Source organism: Papaver somniferum, chromosome 1, assembly GCF_003573695.1.
Source record: "Papaver somniferum cultivar HN1 chromosome 1, ASM357369v1, whole genome shotgun sequence".
Classification (NCBI taxonomy): Eukaryota; Viridiplantae; Streptophyta; class Magnoliopsida; order Ranunculales; family Papaveraceae; genus Papaver; species Papaver somniferum.
The window spans coordinates 240476613-240494451 of NC_039358.1; the positions used below are offsets into that span (position 1 = coordinate 240476613).

The following is a 17839-nucleotide window of genomic DNA, read 5'->3' on the forward strand; positions in this document are numbered from 1 at the left end:
ATATTCTTTCCCAGTTTTTACAACATCCAACTCAATCACATTGGGATGCTGCACTTAGAGTTGTGCGTTATTTGAAATCTAGCCCGGGGCAAGGCATTTTACTTCGTGCTGATTCCAAGTTGGTTCTTGATGCTTATTGTGATGCAGATTGGGCTAGTTGTCCACTTAGTCGACGTTCTCTCACGGCACATTTTATCTTTCTCGGGGGTTCTCCTATATCTTGGAAAACAAAGAAACAAACAACAGTTTCTCGTTCGTCAGCCGAAGCAGAATATCGTGCATTAGCTTCCACAACTTGTGAAATCATTTGGTTAAAAGGGTTATTAAGGAATTTTGGTGTAGGACATACAAAACCAGTCTCGCTTCACTGTGATAGTCAAGCAGCGATACATATCGCTAATAATCCCGTCTTTCATGAACGAACAAAGCATATTGAGATTGACTGTCACTTTGTACGTGACGAAATACTTCGAGGTACTATTCGTCCATCCTATATTCATACTACCTCTCAACTAGCTGATATTCTGACTAAAGCCTTGGGACGTCAGCAATTTCAAACTCTTCTTCTCAAGCTGGGCATTTCAACTCTTCATGCTCCAACTTGAGGGGGGGTATTGGGTATATTCTTGTATACTTTGTATATATCTACTTACTTGTATTGAGAAGATATTCACCTCTTTTAGAACATCTTGTAACCTCTTTTAGAATATCTTGTAACCTCTTTTAGAATATCTTGTAACCCTACTCCTTTATATAGGAGTCTTTGTTATCAATGAAAACACAAGGGAATTATCCTTCTTATCTCGTTGCTTAGGTTATCTTGTCTTGTTTTAGGTTATTGAAACCTTCACCATCGTGGTGTTGCCCAACCTTATCAGGATCAAGGGAGACAACGGAAAGCATCTCAAGGCCTATGGAGATGGGTTTATGGATTATAATTTTGACGTCGCTAATTCGCCAGATTTCGAATATGAGGTGTTTCCAAGTCGGGACGGAGGCATCTGCCTGAAGAGTATCCAGTATGGCAAATATTGGAGGCTTGACGATAATTCGTCATGGGTATTTGCAAATGGGTATCCCATGGACCACCACATCAACACTGTTTTTATACCTACGCAACGTGACGACAATACTATCGCTCTTCGAAGCTTGGCAAACAATTCTTTTTGCGCGAGACGCACGGCGGGTAGCAAAGCCAACTGCCTGGCCACTCTGTTTACCTATGTCGACGGGTACGCTCCAATGGTCATTGAGGAGCCCGTTTTGTCGAGGACTATCGATGACGTCATTTATCACCTTACTGATGCAAGGATTTACGACGACCATATTCTTGCACCTTCGACTGAAGAGAGCGCCAGGAACATAAAACCATATCCTGACACGGCTAAATTGATTCTCAAGAGTACAGAAACTCATACTAGGGAATGGACTGCTAGCGTCTCGTTGAAAATCGGTCTCAAGGTGAGTATAAGTGCCGGTGTCCCACTAGTGATGGGAGGCAGCATTGAGACTTCCTACGAGTTTAACAGTTCATATCAATGGGGAGAAAGCAAGGAAGAGAAAACTGAAGTGGGTGCTGAGTTTACAGTTACTGTACCTCCAATGAGTAGCGTGAAGGTGAGTCTGATGGCAACAAGGGCTTCATGCGACATACCCTTCTCGTACACTCAGCGCGACGTCTTGACAAATGGAACTGTAAAGGTCTACTATAAGAGTGATGGCTTATTTAAAGGTAGCAATTCCTACAACTACAGATACGAGAGCGTCCAGATCGATCTCGAATGAGGCCCTGCTTGTTTGTTTATGAGGATGTAGCATCAAAATGTTTTCTTGGGGCTGAGTCGGTCACTGATTGTACCTGATGCATGTAGCATCAAACTATGTGACGCGAATATGTTCGGTTGTGCAATAAGGTTTTTTTTTTCCACTGTGGCAGCGGCAACAATTAGAAATTCTTCGGCTTGCCTTGGAAGTTGCGGCAGTCATATAGAGTGGGAATGCCACTAGTGTGTGTTTGTTTATGAGCTATTTGTAATGTTTGTTTATGAGCTATTTGTAATTGTAATTTGTAATACCAAAACCAGTTGCTTTCCTAAATATAACCTTCTTGAATATCTTCAGTGGTATATTGTCAATCATCCATCAAGATGCCGGCATTATTATAGTACAACGGTAAATTAAAGTTCATGGGTAATGATATAAAAGAAAAAGTAAAAAAAAAAATCCAAACAAACCTAAAAAACAGTTTCTCGTTAGATTTAATTAACATGATCACCGTAGGGAGGTGAATAGGGAGGTGGAGAATAGGGAGTCAAATAGTATTTCCGATATTTTTTTGATTGCTAATTTGTGTATGCTTGTACTTCTGCTGAGATGTCTAAAGCTAAAATCAAATCCCGCAACTAACATTACCCATGGATCCATAATTTTTTTATTTTTTCTGAACAGAGTGAAAAGAAAAATAAAGAAAAGCTAAAGAGAAAAGAAAAAGACATGGATCCATACAATTCTTATCACGTTTTCCATATCAGTAGACTTCGATTTTCGTTGAAAGATGGAGATACATACAAATCCTTCCTCTTACATACAGCCTCTTAACCTTTAATGCACTTCAAGTCGGAAACATAAAAAGAAACAAAAAAAATCAATTCATCATAATCATCTAAGCCTTAGGTGATTAAATTAAGGGGTTATCTAGTTAAGTTTCTAATTAACAATTTAAAATGTTTTCAACTAATAGGTTTGTTTATGATTGGAGATGGATTTTATTTTTCACATCGTTGAGTTAAAGATGTGGTTTAAAATGTTTTTTAACTAATAGATTTATTTATGGTTGGAGATAGGTTTTATTTTTCACATCGTTAAGTTAAAGAAAATCTCATCTCACATCCATAAAGAGATCCTTACCCATAAAAAGAGCACCCAGCTGCCATCAGAGATGCTTTAAGTATCTGATCCTAATCATAGATATTGGTGATTAGGATGTTTAGTTTTCTAAATGATAGAACTTGTAAAATTAGTGGATGACTTGATGGGTGTTTGGTAGGTACCATTTGCTTCATCCTCACATTCACTTTTAATTTTTTCGTTGAACATGATTTTTTTATTAAAATATTAAAAATCATACGTGAACCAAATTATAGGAATTTTTTAAAGTACCGCTGGAGATGCTTTTACATTGCTTCGTATTCCCATAATATGAGGTATTAGTTTTCATCTTTTTCTAAAATCAACATAATGTTCCCATAATATTTAAGGATAATCGGAGTGTGAGAACAGAAATTTAAGAAAATCTGAAACCCTAAACTGATTACAAAATTTGAAGAACATTATTTCTATTTCTCTAACGAACTAATCCATACGAATCATCAAGAAAACCCTAATTTTATTTCAACAAAATTCTCTACATTTAAATCTTGGATTCAAACAAACACAATTTCATTTCAACAAAATTCTCTCAAATCTCGGAATCAAACTTCAATACTCGCTTAACTATTGTCACCCTGGTTTCCCTGAAATCAAGATATTCATTTGAGTAAACAACAACTTTGTATTGCCTGGAATGTTGATTCTAGGGGATCTCCTTCTTTTAAGTTATCTTATAAGCAACAAAACACTAGGAAAAGACGTTCACATTGGAACAAAATTGAATTTGGAGACATTGATAGAAATATCAATAATCTCCAAAATCAATTGGATAATGTTCAAAGAGTATCTCCCTTTATCTCTAACACATGATAGAATAGCTGATATAACTAAAAATTAGATCATTGGTTTAATATACAAGCTGAATTCTATAAACAGAAATCAGGAGATAAGTTCATAACATATATGGACAATAATAATAAATATTTTCATCGCCTGGATAACATAAGAATGTTTAGGAAAAATATTGATTCTCAGTGTGATTCAAATGGTAATTGGTATAATAGTGGTGATGATATAGCTAATGTGCTAGTTTCTCACTTCAGTTGTGTTAGTAATACAACTAATCCTTGTGTTTCTCATAACATTTTTGATATTATATATACATACAATTTTATTTGAACATGACAACACTAGTTTTACTAGAATTCCTACAACTGATGAAATCTTCAATATTGTTAAAAGTATGGCTGCCTTGAGCTTTCCAGGACCATATGGTTTCCAATATGGATTCTATCAATCCAATTGGAACATTGTAGGAAATGATGTTGTGATAGTTGTTCGGATTTTTTTTTGAAACTGGTTAAATGCCTACTATTTTTAATAGAACTTGCTTATCTTTGATTCCTAAGATAGATAGTCCTACAAATCATGTTCACTACAGACCCATTGGTCTGTGTAACACTATCTGTAAATTCATATCAAAAATCATAGATAATAGGATAAAACCACATATGAAACACCTAATATCCCAATACCAGGATGCTTTTGTGCCTTAAGAGCCATACATGACAACATTATTGTTGCTCATGAGATGATTCATACTATGAAATATAAAGAGGGATACAGTGGTGCTATGGCTCTAAAGTTATACCTTTCTAAGGCTTATGAAAGGATTGAATGGCCTTTCTTGCAAGGAATTCTTAAGAAGTTTGGTTTTAACGAGAAATTTTGCAGGTATATAGAACAATGTATCTCCACTACTCAAATATCGATTCTCTTGAATGGTACTCCAACTGATAGTTTCACTCTGACTAGAGGAATTAGACAACGATATCCTTTAACCCCTTATCTATTTATTGTCTGTATGGAGTATCTATCTAGGCTTCTCTTGCAGGAAGAATCTAACCATTATGTTTCAAGTGTTAAGGATGCTAGGAATGCTCCAGGTATTACTCACATTATGTTTGCTGATGATTCTCATTTTTGCAAAAGCTAATAGCACAATGTTGCTGGTATAATGAATGTGATAACTTAATTTGGTAATGTTTCTGGACAAATGCTCAATGTAGAGAAATCTGGTGTCTCTTTTAGTCATAATATCAGTCCTGGTGCTAAAAATGTTCTTCTTGCTGAACTTAAAATGTCTGAAATGCTTGACACTGATAAGTATCTTGGAGAATTGTGACAATGTGAAAGTTAATAATACTAGTATGTAAAACTTTGATTTCCAACCTTCTTTCATATAATTCCACTCATATACAATCCCTCTTGAGATGAAAAACAAATTTTCCAATCGATTGTAATAAGAATTAAAATGTTGAGTATCCTTAAAGGTGTTGAGTCCACACAAAAAAATAATTTAAGGTTACCTTCATAAACTGTTTGCGAGTATTGTGACACACATTCCATAGGCCTGTAGAGTGCAATTTGAATTTCCATCTGAAAAAGTCCACTAACTTTGGCACAATTGGAGCATGTGTGACCTGTAGATATAGCTGAATAGTAAGAATTCCAGGGGTCACAACTAAAGATGATAAGGAGAGTAAGAAGGAATTAATCCTTGGGCGACAAAAGTACTGAGCTCGGACACTTGAGAACACAAGCACCAACAGATAATTATACCCCTTTAAAAAAACTTGTAGCTCAGGAGTTCATCTAGACAACCATATACTATCCTTAATAACTTAACCAAGAAAACTTTTGTAGCTGCAGGAAAGTGTGCGTTCCTTTCATCACCATTCAAACTCCTCAATATCCTACTCTTAAGTAACAATATGTACTTCCCACCCCAGCTAGTAGAGACAGGAAAACCCAATAATACCATAAAAAAAACATACAACCACAATTTACCTTGCTACAACATTTTTTCAAACCACTTGCAAGCCTCATGATTTCCACCATTTTCAACGAACAAAAACACATTTGAATACCCATGCTCTAGAATTAGCTTACTTACAGAATCACCATGTATGCATCCATCAAAACTGACCCAATAAGAATAGTCACCCAAGAAGTATTTGTACCTATAAAAAATTCATAAGTATCTTTAAAATAAAAAGAAAAATACCTTTTAGAACTATGTAACACCTTTCCACGATCGTATATCCAACGAACATAATTCATGAATATTAAGAGACATTCAACTACTATAAACTTATATCTCACTTTACTCTGTTTAAGCAGTAGTAGAAAATAATTGCCGCCAACAATCGAACTCCCATCTTCACTTTTAGATAGTTTATCAAACAATATCCAAGAAGTACTAAAAATATTACCTCTAACTAAAATACAACCAAATAAAGCACTAGACCACGAATCTGACCAGTACCCATGTTTATAAAGCAGCTCTAGAACAAAATTCCAATCATATTTATCTATTAGAATTGAACACACATTAGGTAACAAAAAACCATAAATAGTCGTGACAGAACCTAATATATAATCTCCAACACGATCATAAAAAATCTTCCTAATGTCTAACTTTTTTCCACGGTCAAATATGCAACGAGATGAATTGATAAAAATAGAAAAACAGTCACCGGTTAGTGATTTATAGAAGTTCAGAATCTCCAATTAGGTGAAAAAATTCTTCATGTGAGTCTAGGACTGTTGAATTCTCATTTTATTCAAAGAAAAAAAGGAGGAATCAACTTGCAATCGAGAGATTCATATTCTTCTTCAGCGAATGGAATTGAGGATTTCTGAGTTGAATCACTTACTGAATCCGAATCTGAAACAACATGAGTTGGTTCCATGTGGTCAGCGATGCATTTCTTCATCGTCTTCAATTGTTGAACCACTGATTGGATTAATCCAAGGCTTTTTTCTGAATTCTCATCATATAATCTACGCTCCATTAATAGTATTTCCTTGATTTCCGTTGATAAGATATGTAGGATAAGAATCTCGCAATGACAATATTTCAGCGAAATTATCAACAACACAATACAACAGCTTCGCAGAACAATTTCAGGAAGAATAAAATAAATGACGTCAGCTAAGATCACAAGAAAGATATGATAATCCTGCGAAAATTAGAGAGCTTGCGAAAATGAACATTTGTAAGGTTGCGAGAATGTCACAGACCATACCCGAAAATAAAGGACAGATTAGCTGTCATCCACTATGTATTTCCTTATAAATAGTCGTTCGAGTTGTAAAGAAAGGGAGAGATCTTTTTTGAGTAAGAAACAAGTAAATAGGGGAGAGAAAGTCTAGAGCAGAGATCATTCTTGATTTCTTTATCTTTTCTTGTAAGAACATTCAAAGATTGATCAATAAAATTAAGAGTGTAAACCTAAAAATGAGTTGATTAATAATGAAATCATATGAGGGGTGTAGTGTAGGATTCCTGCAACCACAAGATGTTCATGCATCCAGATATCATATTAGGAGGTCAATCAAGTTCATCATCCATCTTCTCTGCTACTCTAGCTTGAAGTTTTAGTAAGCCATAAATATTTTGTGATAATAATTCATCTTCTATAAATTCGATTAGATAAAACTCATCAAAATCTGCAACCTCTATTAAAGAAACTAACATAATCGAACGACTCTAGATACCAATTTTCATGTACCTGAGTACGACGAAAAGATTGGGTGGATAAATTGAGGATAAACCTCTCTTAACTCATGAGAATCAAGCCTCTCTGAGTTAAATGAACACATCCTAAATAAAAGAAGTTTTATTGATTTCTTATTCTTCGATTCCCTTACCATTACAGACACAAGAGTATAGAAATCTCTCAAATACTACCCTAGAATCCACGACTAGATAGCCACCAGGTGGTACAATCACAACCCACCATTACAATTAACCACTAAAGACATACACAATGACGATATGGGACTCCCCAAAGACATGACACGGTTATGTAAAGCAAGCTAATTTGGCAAACATAAAAGATTATGTTTTTCCTTGTCTCTCATTAAATACGTGTAATGACACAAACCAAGTCATTTGACCACCTCACCAGCGGTCTCAGTCCTAGTGTTTGTCTCATCTCCTGTAACAAAATGTTTAATGTTCTCCTTTTAAGAAAATCATCAGTTCAAAAGAATTTAAATCTTATATCTATATCTTGCTTATTGAAAATAAAAAAATGTAAAAATCTTTGCGATAATGAATGATAGAGCAAATTTATCAAGATAAATAATCATAAGCTAGATTACCGAAAGAGATGGGTGACTGGCCCAAATTCGGTCGAGCACGATCCAATTTATTTTTAACTATTTATTTTTGCAAATTAAAATAAATTAGGAACATGTAAATTCGTTACTAATTACTTTTTGTGTTAAATCATAGTTTTTGTCCATTACACTAATTCAGTCTTTTGATTTAGTTTGAAGCAATTTTACTCAACAACTTCTTCATATACAATTAAACTAATGATAACAGTTCTAGAGGAGCAACATAAATCTATAGCAGGATCTTTTACTGTGTAAGACGAATCATATTCACTATTTTGGGATCTTTTTTTTATGTAAAACTATACCCTCTGTGTACCTATGACACCAAGAGTATGTCTACAAACTGCGGTTTTTAACTTCAAAGAAAAGGAGGTACCTAATACAAACATCCAAAGGAATGTGTAAGCATTTAAATCTTTAGTTAAAGTTGGAGGATCAGTTGAACAAATAATTGTTGCTAAAAAGGAGGGGGCCTAACAACCACACCAAATATTTTGTTTAGCAATCTATATGGACTAGAGCTGGCAAACGGGCGGGCCGGGGATGGCTTGTTACGGGTTACACGGGTTCGGGTTAATACGGGCCAAAACCCGTGGGTTGATATTCTTCACGGGTAGTCATTTCTTCAACCCGTGCCTGTAACGGGCAAAGCTTGCGGGTTCACGCGTTACCCGGCTTGTTAGATTAAAAATCAAATCAAATTTTAATTAAGTTAATTTAGGACAAATTACAAAGATCAAACACAAGTATTACAATAAGCAAACACAAATCCTTCCAAATCCTTCCCTATAACACCTAACATACATCTAATCAGTCCATTTTCAGCTCAACCCATCGTTGCTTCAATCGCAGCAAGAATTCTATACATTTGAAGGTGAAGTTTTTCTCTTGCTGAGAATCATCCAAATCCAAATGATGGACACCAACTCTTCCCTCAGTTGAGCCAACTTATATACAAAATAAAAAAAATTAGTTAGTCGGGAAACATAAAAGAATCAGTCACCAACCCCTTTTAGAATTAGTAGATAACTTTACAAGAAATGACACCATTTAGTTACAAAACTAGATAATAAAATTCAGAGTGCAATACCATTTTAGATGTTCAACCCCCGTGATGGCTAGAACTGAGTACTGCCAGTTAAAACATACTACAAAAATGTTGCAGAAGAATCTGTGCATTAGCTCCTTCAAATCACAAGGGATTTTGTTGAGACAATTTTTCAACCACCCTCCAAGCACGAACCTTGCCATTTTAGTCACCAACTCTTACTGCCATCAATAGCTCTCTATTTCTCTCCTTTTTCCAAACAAGAACAATCCCATTTAACCAAATCATCTTCCACTCGTTAAAGAAATAAAAACAGAGATGAAAATCAATTTCAACTAGAATATATACTTCAATTAGAATTATCATCAACAACTGCAATTACATCCACAGGACCATATATACTTCAATTAGAATTATCAACAAACAAAGGCATACCTCATTCAACAATACTACTAGTAATTCGATCACACCAGTAACTCATATTTTCGCAATTTGTCGTAGGTCATAATTAAGGCGGAAAAAATTAAATAAAAAAGGAATGCAAACGGGAAGGATGATCTACTGACCATTGAAAGTGTTGTGGATCCATCACCTTCTTTGGCCTGCAGAAGTATGTAAAGAATTTCAACTCAATCTCAATGCATAAGAAACTATTAATAAACCAAACAAATGAAGAATGCCAATTAACCATCTCATAAAATTGTGAGGAATTTTCTAGTTACGTCTTTTATTTATAATTCTTCGTAAACTAATGATGTCAATAAAGTTCATCAAACTCGTACCTTTTCAGCCTCTTCTCGTGCTTAGAAGCTAAGATGATCAATAATGAAAGATTGCAGAATCGGTGACTAATTCACTATGTTTTCAGAAAGAGAAATCAGATAAGCAAACATAATTTGGATTTGACGGTTTACCATCTTCCTTGAGGATAAACAAGAGCATCAATTTCTTTGTCTGGCCACCACCAATCCATATTGTCTTACAGTTACTTCTGTTAATGGTCCGTCTAACCAATGAGTAAAACAGAAATTGTGCAATAATGCATAAAACAATCAATCAATCTAATGATTTACTAAAATTGCAAAAATATGAGTTACAATCCATATTGTCTTACAGTTACTTCTGTTAATGGTCCGTCTAACCAATGAGTAAAACAGAAATTGTGCAATAATGCATAAAACAATCAATCAATCTAATGATTTACTAAAATTGCAAAAATATGAGTTACTAAGGCATACCTCATTCAACAATATATACTTCAATTAGAATTATCATCAACAACTGCAATTACATTCACAGGACCATATATACTTCAATTAGAATTATCAACAAACAAAGGCATACCTAATTCAACAATACTACTAGTAATTCGATCACACCAGGCATATTACTAATACTAACTCACTTCATTTCTGCGCTAATAACTGCAGTTCAACCTAACAACATGCACATCCAAGTATCAGTTCAACATATATACAATATCTTAAATACTCATCTCAAATCCTGGTTCATCAACAACCACATAGTCTCGACAACATACATAAATAACTTTACTAATTCGATTGAGAAGAATAATTACCTCAAACCAATCCAACTCAAGAAATTGAATTAGATTCTTCTTACTCTGACCTGACTCAGAATTCATCTCAAGATCACCACCATCTACCAAAACCAACTCTACCCTTCTTCTGTCTCTATCTAAGTCTCATAATCAGCAACCCTCAGAAACTCTAATTTATAAATTGGGGAAGAACATGAGGAACCCTAAATCTGCAATTTCTTAATCAATTTTTCAGGATAACTCCACCATTTACATCAAATACCAATCAAAAACAAACTCATCTTCTAACTTCTTCTTATTCACCTTTAATTGAATTCTCGATCAATTACAGCAAACCCTAACTATTGATTCTTCAATGATTCGTCATTGAATCAACTTCAAGGATTAAATTAAAACACTACTCATGAATCTTCAACAACAATAACTTCATAATTTATCTTCTAAATCTTCATAACATCATCCAACTCTATAAACTCTAATTCATATCTTCACTGATTTAATATTTCCTCTTCTCTCCTTGTTCAGCCAAGAACAACACCACCTCCAGCAACAACCCATGACTCTTGTCTAATTATCCCAACCTCACCACCTCAGGGCCCTCACAAGAATTCACCAGAGGTGAAAAACAGAAAGAAGAGAAGAAGAAAGAAACGAGAAGAAGAAGAAAATATAAATGAGAGTTTATCCTCTCGGTCGATTAATCCAGTGAAGGAGAGGCGACACGTATGAAGTGCGGGTTCATGGGTTAAACCGTGGTTTCACGGTCCGGGCCGGGTTAACCCGTTTCTCGACGGGTCACCATTTCTCCAACCCTAACCCGGCTTGTTTAGAAACCATCCAGTCCGGGTTCGGGTTTTCACGGTCCGGGCACGGGTTAACCCGCGGGTTTAGGCTTGTTTGCCAGCTCTAATATGGACTAACTCTAATATACTTTCAAGAGAATCAACTAGACAGTCAGACTCAATCTTTAGAAAAATATATCAAAGAGTTATGTCTCTGTTTCTTAATGTAATCAGCAAATCGAACAGATAGAAATCCGTGAGCCTGATTAATATAAGAAACAAATGGGACGGTATCAAAACCAATATCCAAGTGTCATTCAATTCAATCAACAATCGAAAGGCCGGATTCACAAATTGATTGAACTTACGCACAACATGTGATATTTCAATTATATAGAAAATATAATACGGAAAAGACTTAACACAAACACCAGAAATTTTGTTAACGAGGAAACCGTAAATGCAGAAAAACCCCTGGACCTAGTCCATATTTGAACACCACACTATATTAAGTCGCAACAGACACTAGCCTACTACAAGTTAACTTCGGACTGGAATGTAGTTGAGCCATAACCAATCTCACATTGGTCAATGTAGAGTTTCCCTCCTTACTCTCTGAATCCCAGCATGACTCTACGCACTTGATTCCCTTAGCTGATCTCACCCACAACTAAGACTTTCTACCACCCGAAGTCGAAGACTTGATAAACAAATATGTCTCACACAGAAAAGTCTATTGAATACATAAATTTTTCTCCTACAGAAATACCTAAGAGTTTGTTTTCCATCTTTTGATAAATCAAGGTGCACAGGAACCAATTGGTAAACCAGACTTATATTCCGAAGAGCAGCCAAGTAATATCAATCACCTCACAATAATCTTAATCGTATGGAAGAGACACAAGATATTGTGGAATCACAAAAGATGAGAAGAAGATGTTTGTGGCTTATTTTTATCTTACCTATCAGATATAAAGTTCGAGCAAATCTTCGAGAAGATAGTACTCAATCAAGATAGCATAAAGTAAGATCAGAAAACACAACTACAAAGAAAATAGTTGGGTCTGGCTTCACAATCCCAATGAAGTCTTTAAGTCGTTAATCTATGAGGGTTTTAGGGAAAACCTAGGTTAAAGGAGAATCAACTCTAGTCACAACTAGCATCACACAAGAGGTGTGGGGATTAGGTTTCCTAGTTGCTAGTATTCTCCCTTATATAGTCTTCAAATCAGGGTTTGATAGCTTTGGAACAAAGCAATCAATATTCAGCGTTAGATGAACACCTGATTAGATTCAAGCTAATATCTTTCAACCGTTAGATTGAGTTATTTTGTTACACACAAATGAAATGTACCTTAATTTAGATATAGGTAAGCGTACTTAAACGTGTACACCAAGTTGGCTCAACAATAGTTAACCGAAGTTATCCATATGCACACTTTCATATCAACCTTATTCATCTTAACCACAACTAGTTCAAATGACTCAAATAAAACTAGTTATAGAGTTGTTGAATTGTTTATATACACAGAGAAGTATACAAGACAAAATTGAAGCAAAATCGGTTTGTTTCACTCCAATTGATTCATGAACATTATAGCTAAGGTTTGAAAAAGATTGAATTCCTTATTATATAAATGTATTAGTTCATGACTTAACCGATTTTAGAACATACTAACTCAAGTACGCAAACGGGTAAGCATACTTAAGTAGCCGCAGTTGGACTGTGTTTCCTTGTATGCAATCAGGTACGCATACTCGTACACTTCCAAACTTCAGTTGGAACTACTACGCGTACGGGTACGCATACTACAGTTCCCGGACTTCAAATGACTTCGCCAGTACGCGTACGATATGCATACTATAGCTCTCGGGCTTCAACTAACAAACCAATATGCATACAAGTATGCATACTAGGTTTCCAGTCTTTGGACTATACATATTAAAGTACGCATACTGTGCTTATATCCAATCATGGTTAATCGTTCTAAACTCCCATTTCGATCATTGAAACATTCTTAGAAGATGACAATAGCTGTCTCACAAAAACTACTAGCTTCAAAGCAATTTTCAAATGATGGGATGATCAATACGAAATATTTCGAATCTATATCAAATGACTGTCTCACACAAATCCTGTAAGATGTTACCAGGAGATTTTCACATGATCTTCTTTTGAATTTCGTCAAGAATATAAGAAGAACTTGGTTAAAAAGAAAGCTTAAGCGACTTAAAACTCACCTGGAAATATCAGATGTGTATAAATTAAAGTCTATATAGCTATACGACTTTTGTCTCAAATAGGAGATAGAAATAGACTTTTGAGTGATAGATGAGTTTCAGTCTCCACATACCTTTTGTTGATGAAGTTCCACAAGATCCCTTTAGTAGTTCTTCGTCTTCGATTGATGAACGTCGTGAAGTCTAAATCTCAACTACACATTCTATCCTAGTCCAAGACATAGCCATAAGTAGACTAGAAATAAAGACTTATAGTTTTGATCACTAAAATTGAAAAACAAGCTTGAGATAGCAACGCTTGTGAGTTTGACCGAGCAGTGCTCTAATAGTTGCAGTATATAAGGTGTTATCCGGGTACTGTGCCTGTAAGGATGGAACTATAGCTATGTACATGTTGCACCGAAAATGACCTTACAGAAACACAGAATATGAACACGTGGTATATGAATTAAACATGTAACTCTTATAACTTGCAAATTCCTTTGCCTCCTCTTGTAAAAACATAAAAAAAAATCCCATGAAGGAATCAAAGAAACACAACCAAAAAACAAAATAATTCACATATTATAATAGGGGATAAGATATATTTATATTACATTCGAAGAGGAAATCAGTTTGAAGGTTTCATCAAAGTGAGGCTGCGGTAAAACAAAAGCATACTACGGATATTTCTTACATCAAGATGTTTTATAGCAGACAAGCCGAATTATCTTCTGATACAACTATTCAGAATTTAATTACTTAACCTAGATAAGAATACATATACTCATGGAATATTAGAGGAAAACAGGATCAAGATCAAACTTTATACACTAACATCATCCTTCACAGAAATAGGTCCATTGGTCACTTTCCCTTTCCTTCCTCAACATCAATTAGTCAAAAACTTTAACCGCACATAGTAAAATAAGAAGATTACGTACAGAAAAATAACCAGAAAAATCCTAGGAGGAAAATAAAACAAAAAGGTTAGGGTTCATTAATTCAAAGAAATAAAGAAGCGAAAAAAGATTTAGAGTTCACCATTACATAATTGGATTTGGTTATTTATCTCTTCTTCAAAAATTGTGCCTACAAAAATAAAACTAAAAACCATTAAACCAAAAAACACTAATTGCAAAAAAAAATTACAACAAACAATCAGAACAAATATGCTAAACAAAGAAGAACAGAGAGACGAAGAAGTAAGATAGAGAGTAGAAAATAATAAAATGAAATCGGAGGACTAGCTAAGGTTTTTATTTTCATATGCGTTAGGTTTACAGAGATTTGGCAAATTGAAGTGATAAAATCCATAATCACTACCGGGTGTTCTTCACCGACAAAAAAAATAAGGGGAAATAATCATTTGGTCCATTTATATCTGGGACCATAATAGTTTGGTCCAGCGGGAAAACACACTTCCTGTTTGGTCCATAATTACTTAAAAATAATAAATGGACCAAAGTACCCTTTCGTGTTAAGTCCTACTTATTTTTTGTAGCAGTTCATTCTACCTGATGAACTCCGGAGTTCATTCTTTCAAATGAACACCTAATAAAACCAAAATAAATCACATATGAAAGTGAAGTTCATTCTGTAAAATGAACACAACACAAAACTTCATTATTATGACAAAAAAACAGAGTTCATTCTTTCAATTGAACACCTGATAAAACCAATATGAAAATAGAGTTCATTCTTTCAAATGAATACCTGATAAAACCTATGTGAAAACAGAGTTCATTCTTCAAATGAACACCTGATAGAACCTATAAGAAAACTGTGTTCATTCGACAAATGAACACCTATCAAAAACTAACTAATTCAAACCTAGAATTGAGTTCATTCTTTAAGATAAACACCTAAGAATTCAAGATCTAAAAACAGAGTTCATTCTTTAAATGAACACACAAAAAAAATTCATAAAAATCAGAGTTCATCTTCATCAACAGGAGTTAATCTTCCACACAAGTTCACCTCATAAACACGAGTTCGTTCTGTTTGATGAACTTCTTCGTTTTCATCATTCTTCAATAGCAACAGATTTGCGTTCATTATGTTTGATGAACTTCATCGTATTCATCAACTTCAAACAGCAGCAGAAAACAAATTATTCGTCATCATCAACATCATCAAAACTTCATCTTCGTCGTCTTCATCATTCTTCAACACCACCAAAAAAACATCAAATTCAAAATCTTAAACACGAGCAGCAAACATCAAAAAATCAAGATCTTCAACATAAAAACTCGAGATCTTCAACACGAGAAGCAAGACCGAGATCATCATCTTTATCTTCAACACGAGAAGCAAACATCAATATCAATTCATCCTTCACAGTGAACCTGATTTCAGATCTGATTTCATAAAAATCAAGAAAAATAGAGTTCATTGGTGCTTCCCCAAATCTGCATCTTCATCTTCATCTTCTTTACATCAGATAACGTTATCAATCTTCATCTTGGTATTATTTACATCAACAAAAAATTTCATCTTCGTCTTCATTATCAATCTTCATCTTCATAAGAGAGGAACAAAAAAATCTACTTTATCATCATCTTCATCTTTCATTTCGCAGAGAATATTATCAATCTTTATCTTCTTTACAATAGAAGCAGAGAAAAGAAAAACACGAGAGAAGAGAGAAAGTATATTTGAAAAATCAATTTATTTTTGCTAATAAATCATATACATACAGCTATAAAAGGGTATTTCTGTCCCTACCAAAAAATTATTACATCATGTATGATGTCATCCCGCGCAGATATTGTCTGTCCTAGGACCAAACTATAGTTTCTAGGACCAAATGATAATATATATTTAAAAATAGACCAAACAAACCATTGACTAGGTCAACTAGACCAAATATATTATTATTAGGACTAAATGGTATATTTCCTACAAAGAATAGTGGGTACATAAGAAATTAAATTAACGCGTTTGTGTTACAGCTTAATGAAAAGAAGTTTTCTCACCAACACTTTAGTCATCGACCAACCCCTTTGTGTTGTTCTTGGTGTTCCACTCGTACGTTAATCACGGAAGACTGCCTCTGGCCTACATAGAGTTGGTGAACGGTGTGTAAATAAGACCGAGATACGACTCCATAGTGCCTCCGCTTCGTATCAATCAAATGCCCATCAACTAATTCGATTTTTAAATCGCAAGTAGCTAAGAGAGGAAATTACAAAGAAATGAAAAGTAATATTAAATGGGAAACTTAGGCGCATGCCCAATAAAAATAATATTTTCATTGTCAGGCCCACAATTAATTTTAGGTACCATGACACCCATAATTATTTCCGTGAGACCCATAATTATATGAATTTATAAAAAATGTCGGCCAGTAACCCAGTATACACCGCATGTCTGGGTCCGAGGCTTAGCTTTGATACCATATTAAAATCTGCGAGCATTCAATTTAAAACCAATTGGCGATGAATGGAGCGGCCCTTTCATTATATTTTAAGTTAATTAAGCGGATTATAGTGATGTGGAAGTATTGTCCTTTCACAAAATTACATATAAATTTATCGTTATTCCCTCTGATAACAGATGAAAAATTAAATTAGTGGATGGTTGACAACGTCCTAGGATAGATTATTTTCAGATATATATATATATATATATATATATATATATATAACTCACCATGCTGAGTTGTACTCTAGATATGGCCATGTCTTAAATGTCTCTTGGTTCTTAAGAAGCGGTACGCATAATTTTAGAGGAAAACTAGATCAGTTAAGCAATGACAGTATCAATGGTTCTGTTTCCTATTTTTGAATATCAAGTAGAGAGGAAAATCCAGATAAATGACTTAATAATAATATTGGTTGGTGAGTCAGGATTCCTGGATCTAACAAATAATGCAAGACAAACATACTTGTTTACTCTTTTAATGAGTCACCATATAGGACCCAATGTAACAGTGAGTCTTCGAAGGTCATTGTTATTCCACTAATGAGTCATTTTAGGGCCCCAATAACAGTGAGTCTTCTATTAAGGTCATTGATTAATAAATAAACAATATAATAAAAATCCTCTTGAACATAATATTTAACGAGGTATTTGTGTTCATCTTTGAGAAACAAAAACGCAAAACAACAAAGAAAACAAGAGGTAAATCTATAGCTAGGAAAGGAAGCCACTATTCATCCATCTAGC

The 17839-nt window shown here is 34.5% G+C and overlaps 1 protein-coding gene and 1 long non-coding RNA gene across 2 annotated transcripts; one reads left to right on the plus strand and one right to left on the minus strand.

Annotated features, from left to right (window-relative positions):
* The first annotated feature begins 927 nt into the window (after positions 1-927).
* LOC113274339 (natterin-1-like) lies at positions 928-1785 on the plus strand. The gene has a single exon (XM_026523756.1). It carries the CDS (start codon positions 928-930, stop codon positions 1783-1785), a length of 858 nt encoding a protein of 285 aa, XP_026379541.1.
* Positions 1786-8754: 6969 nt separating this feature from the next.
* On the minus strand, positions 8755-9403 carry LOC113339395. The gene is made up of 2 exons (XR_003355070.1): positions 9149-9403; positions 8755-9005 (listed from the first exon to the last, which is right to left on the minus strand). It is a non-coding gene; the product is annotated as an uncharacterized LOC113339395 (long non-coding RNA).
* Between the last annotated feature and the right edge of the window lie 8436 nt (positions 9404-17839).

What these genes read in the sequence shown, in the direction of transcription:
- LOC113274339 (XM_026523756.1), top strand. Translation starts at nt 928, where the DNA reads ATGGATTATAATTTTGACGTCGCTAATTCGCCAGATTTCGAATATGAG.